We start from the raw sequence: 24,724 nt of genomic DNA on the forward strand, positions 1-24,724 counted from the left end.
CCCCTGGAGCTCCGCTGACACTCTCCACGGCAGAGCCTGTAGGCAGCCCTCCCGTGGGACCCCGCAGTGCTCAGGAGCGCTTTTGAATTGAACCTCACTTCACCTGTTACTGCAGTGGATTTTTTCAATTCCTTTGGCCATAGAGAATTTTTTAGTTGAGTATGCAGTATTCACATACGTTGGGGTCTGTCCTGGCCGTCTGCCTGCTCCTTGCCTGGACCATCTTGATTTCACTGACTCTGCGTCTGACCCCTGATCAGGCAGGCCTCCCCTCACTAATTTTATCTTTTTGGTTCATTTTATTCATTTTTTCTTTCTTCACCCTCCCTCCAAATAAGACCTTATTGAGATTCTGATTGGAATTAGTCTCTCTGGGTGCCTTAACAAATACCACAGACTGGGTGGCTAAAGCAATAGACTTTTATTTTCTCTCAGCTCTGGAGGCAGAAGCCCATAATCAGGGTGCCAGCAGATCCGATCTCCGGTGAGGACTCTGTTACGACAGGAAGTAGCTAAGTGTGTGGGAAGGGCTGAGGGCATCAGATAGGGTCCAGGGTGGCCGCCCATGGCGCACACTTTCTTTTGGGGATGACAGAAGTGTCCTGGAATCACGGCGTGGTGGCGGCTGGCAACTTTTGAATATACCCAACAACACGGCACACGCACACTGCTGTGTTCAGCAGAGCTTTTTTTAAAATATGTAGTCCTAGAGGTTGTTACTTTTATAGCAATTGTGAATGGAATGATTTTTCCTAGAGAACTTCTGATGGATAGAACCAGTCCCTGCTTTCCCGAATCCTTGAACAGTTCCTGCTGCACAGGTGCTCAGTGTTTAAGTGACAAATTACTTCTCTACATCAGGAAGTAGAAGGCTGCTCCTCCCTGGAGACATGCTCATCAGCGCAAGGCCCGCTGAACTGACCCCAGTCTGTATCCCCACCAGACAAAGGGATCCGTCCTCGGCTGGGCTCTGCGTGTGCAGATCTGGAGATACAAAAAGGAAGCTAGACCCTGAGTCCAGAAAGATGAGAGCAGGTAGGGGGCCGGAGGAGCGCCCAGGAAGAGCGCCCAGGAACCTTGAGGACATGCTGGCTCAGAGCGGCCAAATCCAGGCCACGGGAGCGTCTACCTTCTTGTCAGACGTTGGTAGAAGCCTCGGAGCAGGCGGCGGCCCCCAGGCTGACGTCACACGGAGGGCGCGTTGGCCGTGTCCTGCCTGCCTACTCAGTGTCACCTTGCCCCATCTTCCGCTCACTTGGCTTCGAGCACCTTCTGCCAGGGCCCTCACTGCACTGCTGGGCCTGCTCCGTGCCCATGCCCCCCATCTGCCCGGGCTGAGCTCGGGAGTCTCCCCGAGCCTGGACTAACCAGCCTGTCTCTCTCTCCCTGCCCAGGAAACGGAGGTGGAGCTGTACAATGAATTCCCCGAGCCCATCAAACTGGACAAGAACGACCGGGCCAAGGCCTCAGCAGAAAGCTGTAGCTGCTGAAGCGGCAGAGAGAGCAGAGCACAGAGTCCTTCGCGCACCAAGAACACAAGTAGGCCTTCCACCACGAGCCCCTCTCCCCTCCACACAGTCAGTCATCTCTCACATCCAGCTGCCAAAAGAACCCCCAGACACAGTCTCCCCTGCACACACACACCCGACAGCCCAGGCCTGTGCCGGCTCCATCGGGGTCCCTGCGTCAGCCCTCAGATGGCAGCAGGACGGGCCGGCTGTAGAAATCGTTCCGGTTTGGAGTCGGCCTCGGAGACGACTTCTTTTTGTCCACTGGAGAGAGAGAACTGTTTACAGTCAACCTGTGTCTAATTAGTTCTGGTTTTTTTAACTTGTCTTGTGGTCTTTTTACCCCCCCACCCCCGTGAAGGCTACCACTTGGGAAGGCGGGTGCCCTGCGCTTCATTACAGGCTCACACCCAGTCTGATCAGGCTGAGTTTTGTATGTATCTGTTAATGCTTGTTACTTTTAACTAATCAAATCTTTTTACAGTATCCATTTATTATGTAATGCTTCTTAGAAAAGAATCTTATAGTACATGTTAATATATGCAACCAATTAAAAATGTATAAATTAGTGTAAGAAATTCTTGGATTACGTGTTTAAGTCCTGAGATGCAGGCGTAGAGATGGAGGGTGAAGCCTGTCTGGATCGCAGAGTGTTTAGCCACTCAGATTTCAGAAATCCAGCTGGAGGCAGTATCCTGTACAGTAGACACGAGAATCATGTACGCCTTTTAATCAAAGACTTAGGAGCCAAAAAGCTTTTCATCTCTCCAGGGGGAAAACTGTCTAGTTCCCTTCTGTATCTAAATTTTTCCAAGAGGTTGATTTGCATAATACCATGGTGTGTGCAATGGAGAAACGGCTGTTTCAGAAATATAAAACTATCATTTTTCTTTTTTTTCTCTGCTCCACACTTTGAAACTCCCTTATTAGATCAGCATCCACGTACAAGAGAGAAAGGAAAAGGAAAATCCTACCAGACCTGTCCTAGGGACTTTACCTTTGTTCTGGAAGGTGCTCCTTTCGGGGCTGTGGCATCCTTAGGTGAGCAGACCTTCTCTCCTTCTTCCCAGTACAACCCGCCATGCCTTCCCTGTGTCCTGGGTGTGGAGCCAGGCAGCTGTGCCCCCAGGACCTGCCCCGCATTGTAGCTTGCTTCTCAGAGCACCTCCCTCTCTCCAGAGGCCTGCATTCTAGGGTGTGGGCCAAGTTCTTCTGTAAAGAGATGAACGTGATGCCAATAAAATGTAACAAGAACAAAGACCATCTGTCTTCGCCCTGTCTTTTTTCCCTCCAGACTCGGGCTCAGGAGAGACCCTGTTAGCTAATCACTGCCGTTGCTTTTTCTGGGCCCGCAGGACTCTGAGGCAGAAAGGCCTTCTCCTCTCCAGCCCTGCATACCTGCCCCTGGCTTTTGTCTTTTGCATTTTTAATCACAGTATTGGGGGGGGACCCTGCATGGAGAGAGCATTGTCCCTTTAGAGGAGCAACCACGAGCTGCTGGGGACCCATGGACCACCACGCACAGCCTGGGAGTGTCACTCGGTCTTTGTGCTGCCTTGTTTTTAATGCTGTGATGGTCGACCGTCACATAGTTCTGGATCAGGACAGGAAGACCTGGCAGCACCAGCCCCATGTTCCAACATAGATAAGCAACAGCCGGGACTGAGTAGATGCCGCCCAGAGCCAACTGTACGAACTAGTCGTGTTTCCCGCAGCAGGACAGTGTAGGTTTTGCAGACGTAGCCTTTGGATTCTACTTGGGTCCACTTCTCAAGCCCCTCAGTCGTGTCTTTCCCCCGCTGCTCTTGGCCCGGACTTCACGTGTAAAGTAGCGTCCTCAGGAGCTCACAGCCACAGTGCCGCCGCGGCCAGCGGGGCTTACCCCTGCTGCGGCCCCGCACCCTGGGCTGGGCTTGGTGGCTATGCTGTTTGGCCTCAAGAGGAGCACAGTCCTTCCCAGCTGGCGGCCTCGTGCTGGGCCGTGCTGTGTGGACCAGGCTGCCGTTCTCAGAGCGGGTCCCTCTCGCCCTAACCCTGAACATGACGTGGAAATGGACTTTGACCTCTGACCTCAGCCATGCCCTAAAACTGGTGACCATCCTTACACTGACCTGCTTTATTTTTGAAATGAGCCCGAACATAACCTTGTGGCCCTGATCCCAGCCGTAGCTAGCTGATTCGAAATTTGACTTTTAACCGACCTTGACTCTGTGCTCAGCTTCGTCTTGTCACTGACAATCATCCTAAACATGGTCCCCCTTGAAATGACCTTGAATCTGACCCTCCTCCTGACCCTGTCATATTCAAACTTTGAAGTTAACACTGAACCCTACCTCCCATGACAGCCTTCCTCTCCAGCCTGAGACTAGTCCACACCATGTCCCGTCAATGGCTGGCCGACCTTGATCTCACCTTATCTACCTAAACTCTGTACGCACAGCTACACTTACCTAGATTTGGTTTCTCCACAGTAAGAAGTAAGGCTGAGACTGAACTCTGCACTAATACAGCATCTTTTCCCACACTCCTACTAAGAGTCAGCATCAGCACGTGCTTTTGAGAGAAACAGGTTTGCTCCAGCAAGCAGTAAGGTTTGCTTTTGAGGAGAATGGGATTTGGAGTGTTTGCACTAATGCAGATTCTTTTCAGTAACACAGTTGAGTTCGTTTGAATTTGCTGTGCCTCCCGGTAAGAATGTGAATTGAGACGAATGTGTGCTGCTGTGTTTACATTCATCTCAGTTTGTTCTAACAAGAGGAAGTTACTTTTGAGAAGAATGGGAATGATTTGTTGCACGGATACAGATTCATCTCAGTAGTACTCCTCAGCTTGATGCAAACCCAGTCGCCCTGTGAACGTGCATCGCTGCGCTTGCGTTCAGTTCACTCCAACAAGCTGTAAGGAGTCTGGGACTGACGTTGTTGCACTGATGGGAGTTCTTATCAAAACCTCTATTCAGATTGGTCCTAATTCCTCCTACCTCTCAGTAAGAAAGTGCCTTTAGATGAACGTGTGTTGCATTGCTTCCGTTCATGTTAGATAACACTAACCAGCAATAAGGTTTTATCTTTGAGAAGAATGCCTGAGGCCAAGCTTGTCTGCACGTATCTAGTAGCACTGGTTAGAGCTGAACGTAGGTCCATCACGGTTTACGCTGACCTGCAGTGGTTGAGACTAAGCTGCTTACAGTAATACGGATTCTCCCCATTACACTAATTACACTCATCCTAATTGGCTCAGGCTCTCAGCAAGAGCTTGCTGTTGAGGTGAAAGTATACTGCTGAGTATATTCACCTTGTTTCATTAATCCTGACCCAGACCCTGCTTCTCAGCCAGACACACTCAGGTTGAACCTCTTGCCTTGTCACGACCCTAAAGATCTTCCTGGACCTCACGCTGGTGTTGGCACGTCTTTGCCTTCCGAATGACCTGACCACATGATGTCCTAATTTTAGGTGACTTCCTGCTTCACCTCACACCAGATGTTTACCTTGAAACTGACCCTGAGCCTGACCCTGATCCAGTCTCTCACCCTAGGGATATGTGTTCCTTGTGAATTGCCCTGATTTTTACCTTGTCCTGAACTTGACCCTGTGTCACACTTACGTTACAACCTTGGAATGACCCTCCTGATGCTGCACGTTAACCAAAGTCAGTGCTGAACTGGTCCTTGAATTTGATCATCTTGAAGTTGACCTTGAAACTGACCCTCACCCCTGGCCCAGATCATGCTGCCAGTGTCTCACACTGAGAAACTGACTTTAACCTTGAACTTCTCAACTGCAATCTTGTCCTTCATACCGGGACGCTCCTGACCGTAATCCCCGTGAAGCAGCCTTGGTAAGCTTCAGACTAACCTGGACCTGACCTTGGTCCCGTGTTCTGTGCCTCGCTCTTCAGCTTGATCCTGAACTTAACCTTGAACCTGTGCCCTGAAAATCACCTGGCCTCAATCCTCCTTGAATTTCACATAAGCAAGAACTTGACCTCACATTTGAAAGTGGCCCTGTACAACTCAACAACAAAAAAAAACCCAGTAGAAAAATGGGCAGAGACCTTAATAGACATTTCTCCAAAGATGACATACAGATAGCCTACAAGCACATGAAAAGATGCTCAATATCACTAATTATTAGAGAAATGCAAATCAAAACTACTCATACCAGTCAGAATGGCCATCATTAAGAAGTCCACAGGAATTCCCTGGTGGTCCAGTGGTTAGGACGGCATGCTTCAACTGCAAGGGGAACAGATTCAATCCCTGGTCGGGGAACTAAGATCCTGCATGTGTGGGGGCAAAAAAAAAAAAAAAAAAAGCTGTTCTTAAAAAAAAAAAGTCTAGGGCTTCCCTCCCTGGTGGCGCAGTGGTTGAGAGTCCGCCTGCCAATGCGGGGGACACGAGTTCGTGCCCCGGTCTGTGAGGATCCCGCATGCCACGGAGCGGCTGGGCCCGTGAGCCGGCTGCTGAGCCTGCACGTCCGGAGCCTGTGCTCCGCGGCGGGACAGGCCACAGCGGTGAGAGGCCCGCGTACCGCAAAAAACACACACACACACACACACACAAAAAGTCTAAAGGTAACAAATGCTGCAGAGGGTGCAGAGAAAAGGGGACCCTCCTGCACTGTTCGTGGGAATGTAAGTTGGTGCAGCCACTATGAAGAACAGTATGGAGGTTCCTCAGAAAACTAAAAATCGAACTACCATATGAGCTGGCAGTCCCATTCATGGGTGTATGTCCAGAGAAAACTCTAATTCAAAAAGACACACGCACCCCAGTGTTCACTGCAGCACTGTTTACAATAGCCAAGACATGGAAACAACCTAAATGTCCATCGACAGATAAATAGATAAAGAAGGCGTGGTACATAAACACACTGGAATACTACTCAGCCATAAAAAAGAACATTACGGGCCAGGATCTTTGAATATAGGTGCAAAAATTCCAAACAAAATATTAGCAAGCCGAATCCAATAACACATAAAAAACCATCATACACCACAATCCCAAGTCTGAATCCAAGTGGGATTTAACCCAAGTTCACAAGGAGGGTTCTCAACGTCTGCAAAATCAATGTGATACATACCACATTAACAAAAGAAAACTCAAAAACCAAATGATCATCCCAATAGATGCAGAAAAAGCAAAACCAAAATTCAGCATCCATTCATGATAAAACCTCTTACCAAATTAGAATAGAGGGAACACATCTCAACATAATAAAAGCCATTTATGACAAACCCACAGCCAATATAATGTGAAAACCTGAAAGCCTTCCCGCTAAAATCTGAAACAAGACAAGGATGCTCACTCTCACCACTTCAATTCAACATAGTATTGGAAGTCCTAGCCACAGCAATCAGACAAGGAAAAGAAAGGTTATGCAAACTGGAAGGGAAGAGGTAAAGCTCATTATGTACAGATGCCATGATACTGTATATAGAAAACCCTGAAGACTCCACACAAAAATCACTAGATCTAGTAAATGAATTCAGCAAAGTAGCAGGATACAAGATTAATATTCAAAAATCAGCTGCAGGGACTTTCCTGGTGGTCCAGTGGTTAAGACTCAGCCCTTCGACTGCAGGGGCCATGGGTTCCATCCTTGATTGGGGAGGTTATGCATGCCACGAGGTGAGGCCAAACAAAACAAGACAAAAAAATCGGTTGCATTTCTTTACACTAACAATGAAATATCAGAAAGGGAATGGAAAAAACAAGTAACTTCTAAAATAGAACCAAAATCCTAGGAATAAACCTGACCAAGGAGGTGAAAGACTTACACCCTGAGAACTACGAAACATTAATAAAGGAAATTAAGAAGGATTCAAAGAAATGGAAAGATATCCCATGCGCTTAGATTGGAAGAATATTGCTAAGATGGCGATACTACCGAAAGTAATCTACAGATTTAATGCCATCCCTCTCAAAATTCCCAAGATATTTTTCACAGAAATAGAATAAATAATCCAAAACTTTATATGAAACCATAAAAGACCCGGAATTGCCAAACCAATCCTGAGGGAAAAAACAAAGCAGGAGGCATAACTCTCCTATACTTCAAACAATACTAGAGAGCTACAGTAATCAAAACAGTGTTGTGGGGCTTCCCTGGTGGCACAGTGGTTGAGAGTCCACCTGCCGATGCAGGGGACACGGGTTTGTGCCCCGGTCTGGGAAGATCCCACATGCTGCGGAGCGGCTGGGCCCGTGAGCCATGCCGCTGAGCCTGCGCGTCTGGAGCCTATGCTCCGCAACGGGAGAGGCCACAAGAGTGAGAGGCCCGCGTACCGCAAAAAAAAAAAAAAAAAAAAAAATGTTTTATGGGTACAAAAACAGACATACGGATCAATGGAACAGAAAAGAGAGACCAGAAATAAACCCACACACCTATGCTCAATTAATCTCTGACAAAGGAGACAAGAATATACAATGGAAAAACGACAGTCTCTTCAGCAAGTGGAGTTGGGAAAGTTGGACAGCTGCATGTAAATCAATTAAGTTAGACCACTCCCTCACACTACACACAAAAATAAACTCAAGATGGCTTAAAGACTTAAGACATGACACCATAAAACTCCTAGGAGAGATCATACACAAAACATTCTCTGATGGGACTTCACTGGTGGCTCAGTGGTTAAGAATCCGCCTGCCAATGCAGGGGACATGGGTTCGAGCCCCGGTCTGGGAAGATCCCTCATGCCCTGGAGCACCCACCGCGTTGCACACTTGCCTTCTCCCTGTGAGTGTCACTTGCACGTGCTGGCCAAGAAGCGTGTGACTGCCACCTGGTGCTGCCGGAGCCCTGGTGTGTGGCAAAACGAGGCGATGGAGGCGCTGCTCCACCAGGCAGGCTCAGTCTCCCGAGTTTCCTGACATCTGGGGAGAAGCGAGCTCGCTGGCGGGAGTCCTGCCTCAGTTGGCACTGCAGGGCTAGAACCGCCCCTGTCGCTGGGCACTCGCCATTTTGCCGGAGCTCCAGGGAAAGGAGCCAGCGCTGGAAGTACGTTACCACTTAGGGTCTAGTCTAGCTCATGGGCGAACCTTGAGTCCCTACTTTAGGCCAGAGGGGAGGAAGGGTAAGGGCTGTAATAAACCCCTCGCTTTAGAGGAGGAAAGCCAACTGGCTGAACTGGGGTCTGCACGTGTATCTGTATCTGTTGCTTCTACTTGGAGAAGCCAGCATGGCTGTTAGTTCAGAGAAGCACGCTGGGGCCTTCCCTGGCAGTCCAGTGGTTAAGACTTCCTCTTCCAATGCAGGGGGTGTAGGTTCGATCCCTGGTGGGGGAGCTAAGATCCCACATGCCACACAGCCACAAAACCAAAACATGATACAGAAGCAGTATTGTACCAGATTCAATAAAGACTTTTAAAAAATGGTCCACATCAAAAAAAAAAAAAAAGACCCTGGTTCTCTCTCCAGTCAGCCCTCCACGCCTGGAAAGGACTGTTTGGGGGTTGTCTTGTCCAGGGGTTGTGGAAGGACAGGGAAACTGCCTGCCATCCCCCATTTCTGGCGCTGGGATAGGATCCTCCAACTCTGAGATCAACTCAGGTTACCCTGGGGATCATGAGAATCCTGTCAGGTCACTGATTCTCTGGCTATTCTCGCTGTAAAAACGGAAACTGCTAAAGCATATGAAAAGGATTATACACTATGTCCAAGTGGAATTTATGCCTAGAATTCAAGGATGATTCAACATACTCAAGTCTATCGATACACGACATTTACAGGATGAAGACAAAAAAACATGATCTCAACTGATGCAGAAAAAGCATTTGAAAAAATTCAACTAGCAAGTTTCTGCAAAGGAAGCCATGAACACAATGAAAAGACAGCCTACTGAATGGGATAAAATATTTGCAAATCATACAGCTGATAAGCGCTTAATATCCAAAATATATTTAAAAACTCATACAATTCAAAAGCAAAAGAACAAACAATCCAATTTAAAAATGGTCAAAGGGGCTTCCCTGGTGGCGCAGTGGTTGAGAGCCCGCCTGCCGATGCAGGGGACACGGGTTTGTGCCCCGGTCCGGGACGATCCCACATGCCGCGGTGCGGCTGGGCCTATGAGCCATGGCCACTGAGCCTGTGCGTCTGGAGCCTGTGCTCTGCAACGGGAGAGGCCACAAGAGTGAGAGGCCCGCGTACCGCAAAAAAAAAAATAAAAACAGGCAAAGGATCTGAAGAGACATTTTTCCAGAGGACACACACAGATGGCCAACGGGTACCTGAAAAGATGCTCAATGTCACTACATCGGGGAAACGAGGCAAGACCACGATGAGATACCACCTCACACCTGTCAGAATGGCTATTTATCAAAGACAAGAAATAACAATGTTGCTGATGATGTGGAGAAAAGGGAACCCTTGTGCACTGTTGGTGGGAGTGGAAGAGAGTATGCAGGTTCCTCAAAAATTAATAACAGAATCATGCACCGCACGTTTGTGGGGAACCTGGAGCTGAACCGTCTGCAGACGAGCTGCTTCTGGGTCGGGCCTCGAACGCAGCAGAGCGGCTCCCTCGCCGCGATCTACTGAAAATCGGCCCTCGACACAGGGGTTTGTGAAAAAGTAAAACAAACAAGTAAATTAAAAAAATAGAACTATCAACCCATCCAGCAATTCCACTGCTCAGTATTTATCTGAAGGAAGTGAAAACACAACTCGAAAGACGGCTGCACCCTCATGTTCACCGCAGCACTATTCACAACAGTCAAGACATGGAAACAACCCGAGTGTCCATCAACAGATAAACGGATAAAGATGTGGTCCACGGATGCAATGGACTCTTAGCCGTAAGAAACGAAGGAAATCCCGACATTTATGTCATCGTGGATGGACTTTAGGGCATCAGGCTAAGCGAAGTAAGAGAAAGACAAATACTGTATGATCTCCTTGATATGTGGCATCTAAAAATAAGTAAATACGCCAAACCCACGGACACAGAGAACAGACTGGAGGTTGCCAGAGCTGGCGGGGGTTGGGGGTGGGCGGTGGGGCTCGGGGGTGGGGGGTGAAATGGGTCAAGAGGGCCAGGCTTCCGGTTACAACGTTGGTCCTGGGAATGTAACGTCCTGGATGGCGACCAGGGTTAGTCATATTCGACTGCATATTTCAAAGTTGCTGAAACAAGCTGTCTTACCTGACGCGCGGCAAGCCACAAGCTGAGATGCCGAGGTCGGAAAGCCGAGCGAGGAGACAGGAGAACAGACGCCACGGCAGGCAGGGCGCCCGGGTGGTTTCGGGATAAGGAATAAGGAAGCAGGGCGGGGTCTGCGCATGGGGGGCGCGGAGAAAAGTGATGGAAGAAGGGTGTGAGCCGGTGGAGCTAGGCCCCCGGCCTCTGCAGGTTCAAAAGGCCGCCCCGGGAACAGCTGCGCAGGCCCAGTTGGAGGGCCGGCGGTCCTAACCGGTTTCAACCGGCTCAGCTCTAACCGGGTACAGCTGACTCTGGGCTTTCCGGACACTGTTAGGCTGCGTGGAGGACACGCAGGTCTTTTTGTAGCAACAATTAAAACCGCCTTGATGGGTCAAGGCAGGTTACAGGTGAAATGGATTTAACTAAGCAGTCCCTGCAGTTTCACTAAGAGACTAGACCTTACAAGTTCTCATCAGAAGAAAAAGAAAATTTGTAACGATGTATGGTGACGGATTTGACTACACTTACTGTGGTGATCACAGTATATACAAATAGCGGTACACCTGAAACTAATGTCATGGTAGGTGTCAGTTACCAGTGTTTAAAACTTTAACCCCTTTTTGTGAAACAAACACTGAGTCAACTAGCAATAGAAGGAAACTGCCTCAACATAATAAAACCCACATATGAAAACCCCACAGTCAACATCATACTCAGCGGTTAAAGACTGAAAGCCTTTTCCCCAAGGTCAGGAACAAGACAAGGGTGCCCCCTTCCATCACCACATTCCGCAGAGCACCGGCAGTTCTATCCAGAACACTTAGGGCAAAAAAGAAATAAAAGGCCTCCAAATTGGAAAGGAAGACGTAACAGTATCTTTGTTCACAGATGGCACAGTCTTATATGTAGAAAACCCTGAAGAGTCCACGATATAACTAGAGATGATAAACTACTTCAGCAACATCGCAGAATACAAAAATCAACACACAAATCAGCTGCATTTCTATATGCTAACAATAAACAATCCAAAAAAAAATTCCATTTATGATAGCGTCAAAATTAATAAAATAGGGCTTCCCTGGTGGCGCAGTGGTTGAGAGTCCGCCTGCCAATGCAGGGGACGCGGGTTCGTGCCCCGGTCCGGGAAGATCCCACATGCCGCGGAGCGGCTGGGCCCGTGAGCCATGGCCGCTGAGCCTGCGCGTCTGGAGCCTGTGCTCCGCAACGCGACAGGCCACAGCGGTACCGCAAAAATAAATAAATAAATAAATAAAAATGGTCAAAAGACTTGGATATCTGTCCAAAGAAGATACACAGGTGGCCAATAAGAACATGAAAAGATGCTCAATGTCACTAGGCATTTGGGAAATGCAAATCAAAGCCACCTTACACCCAGTAGTATGCCTATTATTCAAAACAAAACAAAAGGGACTTCCCTGGTGGTGCAGTGGTTAAGAATCCGCCTGCCAATGCAGGGGACACGGGTTCAAGTCCTGGTCCAGGAAGATCCCACATGCCCTGGAGCAACTAAGCCCGTGCGCCACAACTGCTGAGCCTGTGCTCTAGAGCCCGCGAGCCACAACAACTGAAGCCTGCGCGCCTACAGCTTGTGCTCTGCAACAAGAGAAGCCTCCGCAATGAGAAGCCCGCGCACCGCAACCAAGAGTAGCCCCCGCTCGCCACAACTAGAGAAAGCCCGCGCGCAGCAACGAAGACCCAACGCAACCAAAACAAAAGAAACAAACACCCAAAAAAAACAGAAAATGAGTGTTCCCAAGGATGTGGAGAAATTGGAACCTTTGTGCACATGGAAATAATGTAAAATGGTGTGCCTGCGTGGAAAATAGTTTGGTCATTCCTCAAAAATTTAAACATAGAGTTACCATATGAGCCAGCAATTCCACTCCTATGTATTTACCCAAAAGAACTGAAAGCTGGGACTCAGAGAGATGGTCGTATAGCAAGTTCATAGCAGCATTATTTGCAATAGCTATAAGGTGGAAACAACCCAAGTGTCCATCAACAGATGATGAGTAAACAAAATGTGGTTTATATATGTATAACGGAATACTATTCAGCCACAAAAATGGAACAAATTCTGAATAACGCTGTGACATGGATGAACCTTGAAGCCATTTTGCTAAGTAAAATAAGCCTGACATAGAAAAATAAATATTGTATGACTTCACTTAGATGAAGGCGCTAGAACAGGAAAAATCCTATCAACCGAAAATAGAATAGATGTTGTGGGCAGTGGGGGAATGGAGAGTTGCTCTTCAGTTGGTACAGAGTTTCTGTTAGCAATGACGGAAAAGTTCTGGAAATAAACGGTGGTGATGGTTGCACAACATTATGAATAGATGTCATGACACTGAACTGTATACTTAAAAACGGTTAAAATGGTAAAAAGTTTGTTACGTGCATTTCATTTTTGTTTTTAAAAAAGGGGAAAAAAGGAAACTGCCGAGCTAAAGAAGTCAAAGGCACTTATTAGTGTCTGCAGCTCACGAAACGTGAAAAGAGAGCTCAGCCTCACAGAACCCCAGGGGCCCCTGCCTCTGCCCGCAAACATCCTCCATCCTCTGTGATGTCCCTGCGCGGGGTGCCCTTTCGGCAGGAGGGCCCGTGCGTGGACAAAGCCACACCGCACACGAGACAGCTCGGCCAGCTCGACTTCTGCTGCCACTCCCCCGTGTATATAGAGAACACGAGCTTCTTCCAAGGTGTGGGAGGCCGCAGTGGTGTGGGGCTAATTTCTTTGGCCATCAAGCCCTAAAAGAGCCAGTGGGCAAGGCCTGCCAGCCTCACTACCTGAAGGAGGTGGAGGCAGAGGGGGCCAAAGAACACCCCCTCAGGCACCCCTCCCTCCCCCGAGAAAGGCCCCAGACTCAGATTGCCGCCCACCCCCCCCCCACCCCCACCCCCGCCTTGGAGTGGCTCTCACCCACCTGGCATCCCAGAAGCTGGGAAGCCTGCCCCCTGGACCACAGGGAGCCCCAGGGCTCACCTCCTCCCGCTGGGGGCAGGGCAGCGTTTCCACTGCCCCGAGGCAGGCATTCTTTCTCTGGTAATGCCCCCATCCCCCACGGAAATCCTAGTACCCGTCAATTATATCCCAATAAAACTGGAAGAAAAAATCCTCATGCCTGGGCTCTACCTTTGGCACTGTGGATTTCACTGTCCTGGGAGAAGGCGCTGGGAGTTTTTAAAGCTCACCAGGTGATCTGAGTGTGCAGCCAGGTTGAGAACCACTCTTCTGGATTGTGACCAATCAGCAGAGGCCGTGGCCCAAGGCTCCTTAGGGAACTAGGAAAGGAGCCGGCGTCACCGTGGTCATCGTGTTCCAGTGTCCGTGGTCCTGCAAGATGACGGGTTGGCAGCAGACAAGTATTAGAGGGCACAGCAGTTGGTTTCTACTTCTGTTTTGTACGTTTCTGGAAAGGGGAAGAGAGAAACCCCCTTCCCTTCTCAGTCAAGGCCTGAAGCCCGAGGAGCTACCGTCACACGCCCCTCACTGTGCGCAGGAACCGTCCCCCTGGGAAGTCACACCTGGACCTGGAGGCGCCCAGGGCTCCCCGGAGCAACAGGGCCCTGAGCTGCCCGCTGGGGCCCCAGAGCAGGGCGCTGGCTTACGCACAAGTGCACATCGCGGGGTAGCACATAAACCATCCAGAAAGGGGCCAGGAACGAGGTGCAGATTTTCAGGGCTGAGTTTGGGAATCTCAGTACTGCGCGGATGCTGCCTTGGAAGCCAAGCTGCTGTGCTGCTCTTTCCACGCTGACCTCTAGGTCCAGGGGGTGGGAGGGGCTTTTGAGAAAGTCGGCTCACAAGTCTGGGGCCAAACTCAAAGCAGGAAGAGTGCACCCCGCGGCTGGCCTGGCACCTGGTGCTGAGAGGCCCAGAGACCCCCACCTCCCTCTCCATCTCCTTCTAGACTGGTTGCAGGATCAGTTTGGTAAAGAATCTTTGGGCAGCCCTTGCTCCTCAGGGAGAAGCAGGTGAGGGAGCTGGGCCAGGCAGGGTCCCACCCTGAGGAGCCCCCAGCCGGCCAGTAACACGGAGGGATCTCTGGGGCTCAGGCACATGCAAAGAACAGTGTCCAGGGGGTCTGCACACAGCAGGCTTAAGTGGAGTTTTCATAAGATCACGGGCAGACAGGGCTGAATCTGCGCTGAAGTCCAGGCTAGCAAGCCAGGCAGGTCAACCCTGAGCTGCAGACGTGCCTTGTCTTACTTCTTACAATTTTTTCTTTAATCTAATTTTTTTTTAATTTTATTTATTTATTTTTGGTCGTGTTGGGTCTTCGTTGCTGCGCATGGGCTTTCTTGGAGTTGCGGCGAGCGGGGGCTACTCTTCGTTGTGGTGCGCGGGATTCTCATTGCGGTGGCTTCTCTCATGGCAGAGCACGGGCTCTAGGCGTGTGGGCTTCAGTAGTTGCAGCACGTGGGCTCAGTAGTTGTGGCTCGCGGGCTCTAGAACGCTGGCTCAATAGTGGTGGCGCACGGGCTCAGCTGTTCCACGGCATGTGGGATCTTCCTGGGCCAGGGCTCGAACCCGTGTCCCCTGCACTGGCTGGCGGATTCTTAACCACTGTGCCACCAGGGAAGTCTTTTAATCTGAATTTTGAATAATGTTGAGAGAAGAAGAGATTATAGACTAAAAAAATGTCGTTTTGCCACTTGTCTTCAGAGTGTTCTGCAGCCCGGGGCCTGCCTTCTACCTGGCATAGCAGCGGGCGCTGGGCTCATTGCCCCCTTATGGGCGCACTGTGCCCCTCAGATCACCAGTCCCTCGCAAACCATCTCATTCATTGATATTTTCTACCTGGCCAGGTAGGCCTGTAAGTCTGTGAACACCGGGACAGATAAAATTAATTAATGCTTTTGTTGTCTTCTGTTTTGGTTTGGACTTTTTTTTGTTTCCTGGGACAAAATTGGAATAGAAAAGCATCCCAGACAGGTGGACAAGAAAGGCACAGAGGTGTGCAGTGTGGTGGTTCCACACGAGGACAGATCTCTGGTGGTTTACCATCAGGCAAATCTGCAAAGCTCTGGTCCCCAGTGTCCGGTGTCACCACAGGGGCTGGTGGCGTGGATTCCTGACATACAAAGGCCAGCAGGTGCCGACTGTACAGGCCTTGAAGGCAGCATCGGGAGTGGCCAGTGAGGACCAGTTAAAAGGTCACTCTGGAAGCCAGCTCTAGTGGTTGGTGCAGTGACAGGTCAGGTGTGCACCAGCGGTCACTTGGCCATATCCCGGGAGAAGTCAGCTTTCAGGTTAGCCAGTCCTCTACTGGGGCTGTGGACATCTAAAAATCTGTGCAGGGTGCGGGTCTTGGGAGGAAACCAGCAGTTGGTCTCCTTGGCGGGCGTAGATGTGGCCTAGGCTGTTCTCTGAGTCTACCAGGCAGAGGTCAAAGACCAAGGTCAGCTTTGCAGAGCTTCTGCCATAGCCTGGCTGGGATCTATGGGGGCAAGCGGTCCCCACAGCGGGACGCCTTCCCTGGTGGCTGCCCGGCGGCGTCGGGGGGAGTCTTGCAGCGTCCTTCACAGAACCTCATCTCAGAGCCTCGTCCAGTGCAGCCCCGTGGGGAGTGACCAGAGGGATCTGTGCCCAGGGGACGAAGTCCTGGGGTCTGGCCTCGGTGCCACCCCAGGGAAACCTTGGCAAGGCCTCAGGAGGACCTGTGGCAGGAAAGCTCCAGTGCAGGTCCTGGACCAGCAACAGGACCCAGGGGTCCAAGCTCTCCAGGCTTTGGGTCAATTCCTTTTCCCAAACCTGCCCCAGCATCGACCCTTTGTTAAACGAGAGACTCCCCCCCGCCCCTTCCTGGGCCTGTCGAGAAGGGGGTCTGGGGGGTCCCCGTGTTGACATGCGTCTCCGGGCTTGAGGATCCGCGCGTCTGGTCCCCGGGGCCGCGCAGCCGGTGGGCTGTTGGGAGGCTGGCAAGCGGTCTCCATGGAGACGGGGCGGGGTGCGCGCCCAACGCCCGCCGGGCAGTCCAGCCGCACGGGCGAGGCGGGAGGGAGGCGAGCGCGGAAGGGCCGGGGACGCGGGTGAGACCACGCGGCGCGGCCCTTAAACCCGGAGGGGACTTGGGCAGCCGAAAACGCAGAAGCTGGGCGCCGGCTCCCGCTCCCCCTGACGCAGAGACGAGCATCCTTCCCGAGCATCCCGGGGACCCTTTCCGCTCAGTCCCCTCCACAGCGATTGACCCCGGCCGTGGTCGTTACTCACCCTAAGGGTGAAGACTGTTCCTTCCCGAGAACTGTCCCGCTCCCCACACAGAAAGCTGCCCCAAGGCCCCAACCTCTCTCCCGTTTGAAATGCTAGTTCCTCCACTGGAGCCAACTGCTCACTTGTCGAAGGCCTAGGGTCTGGGGGAGGGCAGGGGAAGGTGGTTTCTTGGACCTAACCCCCAGGCTCTCCAGGCGCGCAGTTTAATACCTTGGGCAGAAAAAACGGGCCGAATCTCTGTACTCCCTGTGAGGGCCCTTTCTCTGTCACTTATTCAAACAAATGTTTATTGAGCATCTACTGTATGCTAAGTACAGAGAATTCGGTGACCCACACACCAGACAAGCTGACTCCAGGTGGGGAGGAGAGACTAGGCTATAAATGCAAAAGCTCAAGTAGTGATAAGCACTTTAAAGAAAAACTTGTCAAAGTGATGGGGAAAGATGGGGGTGGGTGGCCCTACTTCAGACGGGGTGTTTAGGGAAGGCTTCCCTGAGGTGTTACTCACCTGACTGGCAAGAAGGAATAGGGCCTGAGAGTCCAAGGAGGAGGGAACAGCAGCACAAAGACACCGCGTGGGGTGGGCCGGCTGTCCAGGGCAGGGACAGGAAGGCAAGCCGCATAAGGCCGTGGGGAGACGCCTGTATTTTATCTTAAGTGTGATGGGAAGCCGCCCGCGTGTTTGAGGGGTGGGCAGGATCTGATGGGGTCCAATGGGGGCTTTGAGAAAACCTTGGCCTCTGTGAAGATGTGGCAACAGGGAGATCCACTCTGAGGCTTTCTCAGTCTTCTGGGGCAGATGGCGCCTAACAGGCAGGTCCAGAGTGAGCTTAGATGCCTCAAGACTGCTTGGGCCTCCTCCAGCTGCCCTTCCGCCGTTCCCTGGCTCCGGGGCCTGGCCCGGATGGAAAGACTTCTGCACCCAAACCAGGTTGGAGCTTGGCGAACACCTGTCCTCATCCTGGGACCTAGCCTTGGCCTTGCTGCCCCTCCCCCCGCCCTGGCTAACTGAACAGATGAAGTGTCAGGAAGGGCAAGACCCCTGCACTAGGAATCAGACTTGGAGCGCAATCCAGTGGCACGTTGTGAGCCCTGCATCTTCTCTGGACCTCAGCTTCTGCATGTAAGGTGGGGACAGGACACAAGACAGGGTCGAAGGGTCCTTCCCACTGGATCCATCGACGGTCCCAAAGCGTTCAGGAATTAATATCTGATTAGAGGGAAATAAAGTAAGGGAACTCATTTTTGGAGAGCCGTTTATGTCGAGCTCTAGACTAGGTGTTGGTTTGGTGGCTTGTTTCCCCCTTTCACAAATGTAATTCTGAGTCCTAACGGACCTAACTCCTGAGTTTGGAGTTAGATTCCTTTCTAGATTCTCATCATTCAATGCTACACAAGACAGACAAGCTCTTGGGGGTGGGGGACAGATGCTAAAACAAAAGATACTTTAGCTACAGAAAACTTATGAGAAAAGGAATGAGGATGACAGGACTGAAGGAGCCGATGGAAGTCAAACCAGGGGTGGGAAGTGGGCTCTGGGAGGGAGGCCGCGGGGAGGGCAGGGGCGCCAGGACATAAAGTCTGAAGAGGTCAGCAGGCCCGAGTGCTGCAGGACGGTCGGGGAGCCCTGGAGGGTCCTGAGCGGGGAGGGCGGGGGCCCGGGCTGGAGGGTGGCAGCCCCCCCGGACAACGGCAGTTAGGGAGTGGAGTCCCAGCCTCTCAGGGCAGCTGTGAGTTGTTCTTGACCAGGAGAGAATGTCGGGATCACCAGTCACACTGACATGAGCATCTGCGAGCCTCGCAGGCCCCTCGGGCTCTCGGCTCGGCCCTGGAACCGCGCAGACTCGCACTGGGACGGGAAGCCCGCCAGAGTTTGACTCCCATCTCATTCATTCAACGAATATTTATTGAGGACCTACTACGTGCCAGGCCTCGTGCAGCATGGGTTGATCGGGTCCCTGCTCTCCTGGGGGTGGCAGGCATGAGAAAGCGAGAGGTGGTGTAAGACCACGTGCTAAAAAGTGGGGTGGGGGGGCCGCCTTGAAATGAGGTAAACAGCAAATGCTCTGCCATCTCTTCCTGGCCAGGGGTCACCGGGGACCTTACCCAGTCTCTCCTGGGTCCCGGTTTTCCACCGCAGGCAGAAACGCAGCCCCGGCCGCACGGGATGGGTGGATGCCCGGCGCCTGGGCCCAGGCTGCTCTCGCCCCCTGTAGGGCTTTGCGCGTCCCCCCCTCCCCGCCCAGGCCCCCACGGGAGCGTCTCCACAGCTGAGGCTACTTGTAAGAAAGGAGATAAAGCCAAGATTCCCTTGTCGGCGCCTCTGCCCCGCAGGGCGATGATAGAAGATGGTTTCTCTCTTTGTAGCGTTTTGTCCTGGTCGCCGGGGCCCCTCCCCAAATGGTCTCTCCATCGCAAACCCGCCCGGGCTCCTCCGGCCTCAAACCCCGGGCCTTCTGGAGAAGAGATGTCAAGCTCTACCACAGCCGCAGGCTGGAAGACAAGTCTGGCCTCGCCCACTGGGCCGGCTCCCTCGCCGGGGGGCACTGGAGCAGGCAGCCTGGGTCCCAGGAGACCCCTGCCCCGCAGACAGGGGGGCCGGGAGCCCGCGTCTCCTGGGCCAGGAGAGTCGCCGGCTCCCCTGTCCTTGAAACAAGGGCCCAAACGCCATCCAACTCCACTGCTCCCCCCAGACCTGGCCCAGCCAGGCAGAGACCCCTGCAGGGGAGGCCCCTGGGGAGGCTGGGCTGGGCAGAGGCCGAAAGGAAGGGCAGGGGAAGGTGGGGACGGCAGGGCCAGGCTGTGAGGGGGGCAGGATGCCACGTCCCTTCACACCCCCAAAGGCTGGTGGCCGCGGCCCAGAAGAGATGGGGGGGTCGGGAAGCCCTGAGGAGGCGGCCAGGTCACGGGGGCGGGGGGATGGCGGTGCCTGAAATGGGGCGGGGAGGTGGGGACACACACAGGCCAGGCTGGGTGGAGTCACAGAAGCCGGGATGCGCGTTCATGGGGGACGCGGGTGCGGGGAGGAGGGGGCGCTCGGAGGGCTGCACGGTCGCGGGGCAGCAAGGCTTAACCCGATTTATAACAGTGAATCTGGCGGCTACTTCTGGGCTCGTGAACAAAGGACAGTCACGGAAACACCCTAGTAACAGCCCCGCCTGCCCCGCAGGAGGACACGACCAGACGGCTGGCACTGCAGCCATCAGGACAGGCGACCTGGACGTGGACCCGGTGTCCAGAGTCAGCGACACGCAGCCCTGTGCGCGCACAGCTCGCGAGCTGGGGCCAAGGGCGGGGGCTTTGTTTTCACTTCACATCCTTCTACTCCCGTTGGGTTTTATACCACAAATAACTTCACCAAGAAAAAACTACCCAGCACTTGAACAAATGAAAGGAAAGAAAAGTAAAAGTCCTGGAGAAGGTCCCCAGCTCGGGCACAAGCGGAAGAGGGAGGTGGTAGGACCCCTCCTGGAGCCGAGCCACTGTTCACGTCCCAGGGTATGGGCTCCACTCTCCACGCCGCGCCTCTGATCAGCACTGCAGGCCCGTCTCTAGGATGGGGTCCTTACTCGGCACCCACGGTCCTCAGTCCCCCGGAGTGGGGGCCTCCCTCACTCTGACCCTGACACACAGCGCCAGGGGGTGGCGGGTCCTGCCGAGGCCTGGCTCCTTCCACACTGAGAAGCACCTAAGTCCCTTCTTGACAACCTGCACGTTAAGGACAGCAGCACTTTGGGGGTGTCTGCAGAGGTGGTGGGCAGCCGGGGCCCCGGGGACAGGACAGGACAGGACGCGGTGGCAGCTCAGTCCCCTGTTACACCTCCTCTAAGCGTCAGCATCTACTCGGCCGCTCCTTTGATCTCAGCCTCCCGCCTGGCGGTCCCGCCCCCGCCCCACCGCCAGCCCTGGGGGTGAGGGGCCAGAGGCCCTCACCACGTCCCCATTCAGGGCTTCACAATACACATTTGCATCTTAAAGGCAACCTCCCCACAGCCTCGTCTGGTGAATTCCCCTTTGTCTCCCCTTAAATACTGAAAAGCACTTAATGCCTCTTATTTACATTTCAAACCCCAAACTGGGCCCAGCCCAGGCTAAGGCTGGAGCCAACCTCTCGGTTTAAAACACCTTCTGGGGAGACAAACCCTTTGGCCTCTTAACTGTTACCCCAGCAGCCCAGCCACAGCCGACTGGGCCTTTCCTACAGCAGGCTGGCGACCCCACAGCCCTCTGGGCCTCCCCGCCCGGGGCTCCTGCCCAGGCTGTCAGAAACACTCCGAGGTGGAGGTGCCTCTGTTTGCCCTTTTGTGCGTGCACCCCTTATACAGATGGCAACACTGAGACCACCCGGGGCCCAGGCAGGTGGGTCACACAGGGAGTTTGGGGGAGGGGAGCTCCTGACTCCCAGAGTCCACCTTCCTGCTGCTGCGTCGCCAAGCAGGGTGTGCCCGGGGCTGGGGGCCGGCAAGGAGCAAGGCAGACCCAGCTACGCTCTCGGAGCCCCCCCAGAAATAGGCAAAACAGGGTCAGATGATCGTTAAGTGCTATGAAGAAAATAAAGCAGGGTAACGAGACAGGAATCCCAGAGAGGCGTCTTGGCCCGGCTGGCCTGGAGGCTGCACTGAATGGGTTCTGGGTGAAAGGAGCTAGCCACACAGCAGGTGCGAAGGGCCCAAGGTGGGAGCCCCTGGTGTGTGGGAGGAACAAAAAGCCTGGAGAGGGAGGGCGGCAAGCGTGGCGGCTGGGGGAGAAGTGCACACAGGCACCTATGGGTGGGGGGAGAGGGAAGAAGAGATGAGGAGGGGCCCATGCTTTCTGCACGTTTGGGGAGAAGCAGGATTGCAAGAGAAAATGGGGAGTTTTTGTTTCAGCGAGGACACAGAAGAGATGCTTTTTAGACATCCCAGGGGAAGCGGTGGGCAGTTCGCGGCGCCTGTTACTCGGGAGAGAGACAGAAATGGGCGTCACCAGTGTACGGATGGTGTTTGGAACCCAGGACTGGAGGAGCCTGCCTAGGGAGAATATGCACCCCCGGCCCTGGGGAAGGGGTGGCCCTCTCCACCAGGCCCTGGCCAATTCCAGGTGCTCCTTTTCCCATATTTTGGCATTTTCCCATTGGCCACGTGAGGCCTTCCCCACCTGTGACGTCCTTAGAAGGATGGCAGGGGGCTACCCAGGCGCGTTCGGTTCAAGAGGCATCCCTGAAGGCCTAGCGTCCTGGAGAACTGGGTAAAGCTGCTAACTGCCACCCAGGCCTCCGTGTCCCCACTTGTATCATGAGGTCACTGGGAGGAAATCACCTCCCTGCCCACTCCCCAAGCCTAGAATTAGTCTCCCTGAGCCCTGGGCCCCAGGCGGCAACCCGCCTCCGGGCAGGCCAAGGAGCCCAGCAGGGCCGGTGTGTCCTCCCTGTGGACTGCCCTGCCTGCATGTGTCCATTCCCTGCTTTGATTCCTTCTCTCCTCCAGTTACGGCCAGGCCTCCCCCAGGGCAAGGGAGCCTCCCGGCACCCTTCACTGAACTGTTACTCAGGCCCTGCACCCTCTGCCCACTCCCCCCAACCCACCCCGGTCAAATCTTCAGATTTTTAAAAGGGAAATCTGAAATCTGGACTGCATTTTTACTGAAATCGCCTGATTTTTAAATCCTGGAAGTCATTTAGGTCTTAGTAAAACACCAGGCGAAACAGGCAGGGTCCAGGCAGAGGGTCTCAGAAGCCGGCTCTGAGGGAGCTGCACTGGACAGACCGGCCCTTCTTTCTTGAAACTCTCTCCTCCTCGGCTTCCAGGACACCAGCCACGCCTGGCCGTCCCTTCCCCTCTGACCGTTCTTTCTCTGTCTCCAATGGGCAGCCTCCCTCTCCAGCCAGCCCCACGTCCTTCCTTCCCCTCCGATGACCCGGGGAGACAGCCCTCACCCCGCCTGCTGCTGCAACCAGCTGCAGATTCACATTTCCAGCGACCTGGCCCCCTCCACGGCGATGGCTGGGCAGGTTTCAGTCGGGGGTCCTTCTGGGCTATCACCCTCTGCTCTCCCTTTGACCTTTCAGAGATCCAAGCTGGAGCCCCTCGTGCCAGTCGCCCGGGGGCCCTGGGCCAGCTCTCTCGTGGGCGCCCCTGCTCCCACTCGACCTCAGCGCGCCCTGGTCCTCCTGGGAGGGCCGCCACGCCCACCCCCAGCACACCCACCCTCTGCTCACTCCCAGGGCTTCTCCTCCCAGGCAGACCCCTCGGGGGCACGGGGTCTACACCTCGCTGCTTCTCACCCTGCACACACCCTGCATCTTCGGAACCCGAGGTCTTTGCTCAAGCCATGCAGTATCTGCAAGCTCCTTGCCACTGCTCCCCATTCCTCCCAAGGCTCAGCTCTCACAGACCCGTGTGTCCCCCCCCCCCCCCCCCGCCCACGTTAGGAACTTCGGATGGTCTTTCGTCACCTGGGCTGGGCTCGCTAAGCGGCCCTCCTCCCTGGGAGAGGGTCTTGGCCTTCTCTGCAGGAGCCCGGGCTGAGATCCATCTTCCCTCTCCTACGGGCTGTACTCTCTGCCCCCTTTTGTGGCTCAAGCCCCTGACCCCCGCAAACACCCCACCAACCTCAATTTCCTTCTCCCCTGGGGCTTATTCCCCAGCTTGTCGGAAAACAAATGGGGGCCGGACAAGCGCTGTGACAGGGGGAAGCACAGACCGCTCAGGGGGCCTGCGGGGTCAGAAGGCCCGAAACGCACCCCGCTTTTTTGGCTTTCACGGCCTGCACCTCTTCTCACTCCTGGAGCTCCAGTCCAACCCCCACCCCGTCCCACCCCCTCTCCTCCATGCTCGGGCCTCAGGGAACTGTTTATCCTGCCGTGGCCGTGGCCGCGGCCGCAGGATCCGGGCCTAAATCACTCACCCCAAAGGGATCCGCCCTCCTCCCGGAGCGTCTCCCCGTGGCCTCAGCTCCCCAAGTGGGGGCTCCTTTGGCTTCGAGAAAGATGGTCCAGCGCCTCCTCCGCACCCCCAATACTGGACCCAGCGGCAGGGCCACCAGATTTGCACAAGCCTCCGCGTGGTACCCGGAGAGAGAGCCCCCGCTCTAAACTGCGCTCCCCACACGGGAGGGGGAGGGGTGTGGCCCGGAACGAGGAGCAACTCCCCTCCCCCATCCTCTCCGGGAAACCGTCCGGAGTCCGCGGCCTTTCCCTCTCTCCCAGCCGGAGCCGCCATTTGGCTTTGGGGGGAATGATGGAGGCTGCTCACCCACCATAAAATGGGGCACTTGTAGCATCTGCGACGGGGGCGGGGGCGGGGGAGGGGACGGCGGCTAGGAAATGTCCCCAGAGAAGCACCTGCGGTCTTCTCCGCCGCCTCCCGCGTCCTGCCCAGGCCCCCGAGGCGTAAGGAGACCCCGGGCGCGCAGAGAAGGGCGCCAGCATCCGCTCTCCTCTTGCACTCTGGCGGAGACCCCCCTCGAAGCCGTCCCGGCTCCCTCCACACTGCCCTAGCCGACCGCGTGAGGGCGTGCCCTGTGTTAGTTCGGACAAATTAAAGCGCGTCTAGCGGGCAGGCCAGGGCCCCCCCGGACGCGGTCTGGCCTTGGGGGCCCGTGGACCACTCTTGGCTGACTGCCGCCGAGCTCCGGGCCGCGGGGCCTCCCCGGAGGCCCGCGCTATTCGGCCCTAAACGGGGTGCCCCCCTCCTCTCGCGCTCCCGCAGCCTAGGGTGCGCCCCTCCGTTCCCCTCTGCCGAGCCCTCCCTGGGCGCGGGCCGCCTCTCCGCCACGCCGCAGGCTCGGGCCCTGTCCGGGGCGCACGGCGGCGGGCGCGGCGGCGCCGGGGAGGCGCGGTCTGGGAAGCCAGCGG

At 54.2% G+C, this 24,724-nt stretch overlaps 1 protein-coding gene and 1 long non-coding RNA gene across 7 annotated transcripts in view; one reads left to right on the plus strand and one right to left on the minus strand.

Moving 5' to 3' along the window:
• RAB7A (RAB7A, member RAS oncogene family) overlaps positions 1 to 2,769 on the plus strand; it is a 93,729-nt gene extending 90,960 nt beyond the window's left edge. For all 4 annotated transcript variants that reach the window (XM_033414051.2, XM_004284340.3, XM_033414050.2 and 1 more), the window contains one exon: positions 1,395 to 2,769. In XM_033414051.2, coding sequence (XP_033269942.1) covers positions 1,395 to 1,490 — 96 coding nt within the window. In that variant the 3' untranslated portion in view covers positions 1,491 to 2,769. The remainder of the gene's footprint in view (positions 1 to 1,394) is intronic.
• LOC105748818 (uncharacterized) lies at positions 2,393 to 24,708 on the minus strand. 3 transcript variants are annotated; one of them, XR_007469898.1, is made up of 4 exons: positions 23,776 to 24,708; positions 13,869 to 14,010; positions 5,672 to 5,789; positions 2,393 to 2,720 (listed from the first exon to the last, which is right to left on the minus strand). It is a non-coding gene; the product is annotated as an uncharacterized LOC105748818 (long non-coding RNA). The 3 variants fall into 3 exon arrangements; XR_004479367.2 differs by lacking the exon at positions 23,776 to 24,708 and having other exon boundaries at positions 13,869 to 16,645; XR_007469899.1 differs by lacking the exon at positions 23,776 to 24,708 and having other exon boundaries at positions 13,810 to 16,645.
• Between the last annotated feature and the right edge of the window lie 16 nt (positions 24,709 to 24,724).

This window comes from Orcinus orca, chromosome 10, assembly GCF_937001465.1.
Source record: "Orcinus orca chromosome 10, mOrcOrc1.1, whole genome shotgun sequence".
Taxonomy (NCBI): domain Eukaryota; kingdom Metazoa; phylum Chordata; class Mammalia; order Artiodactyla; family Delphinidae; genus Orcinus; species Orcinus orca.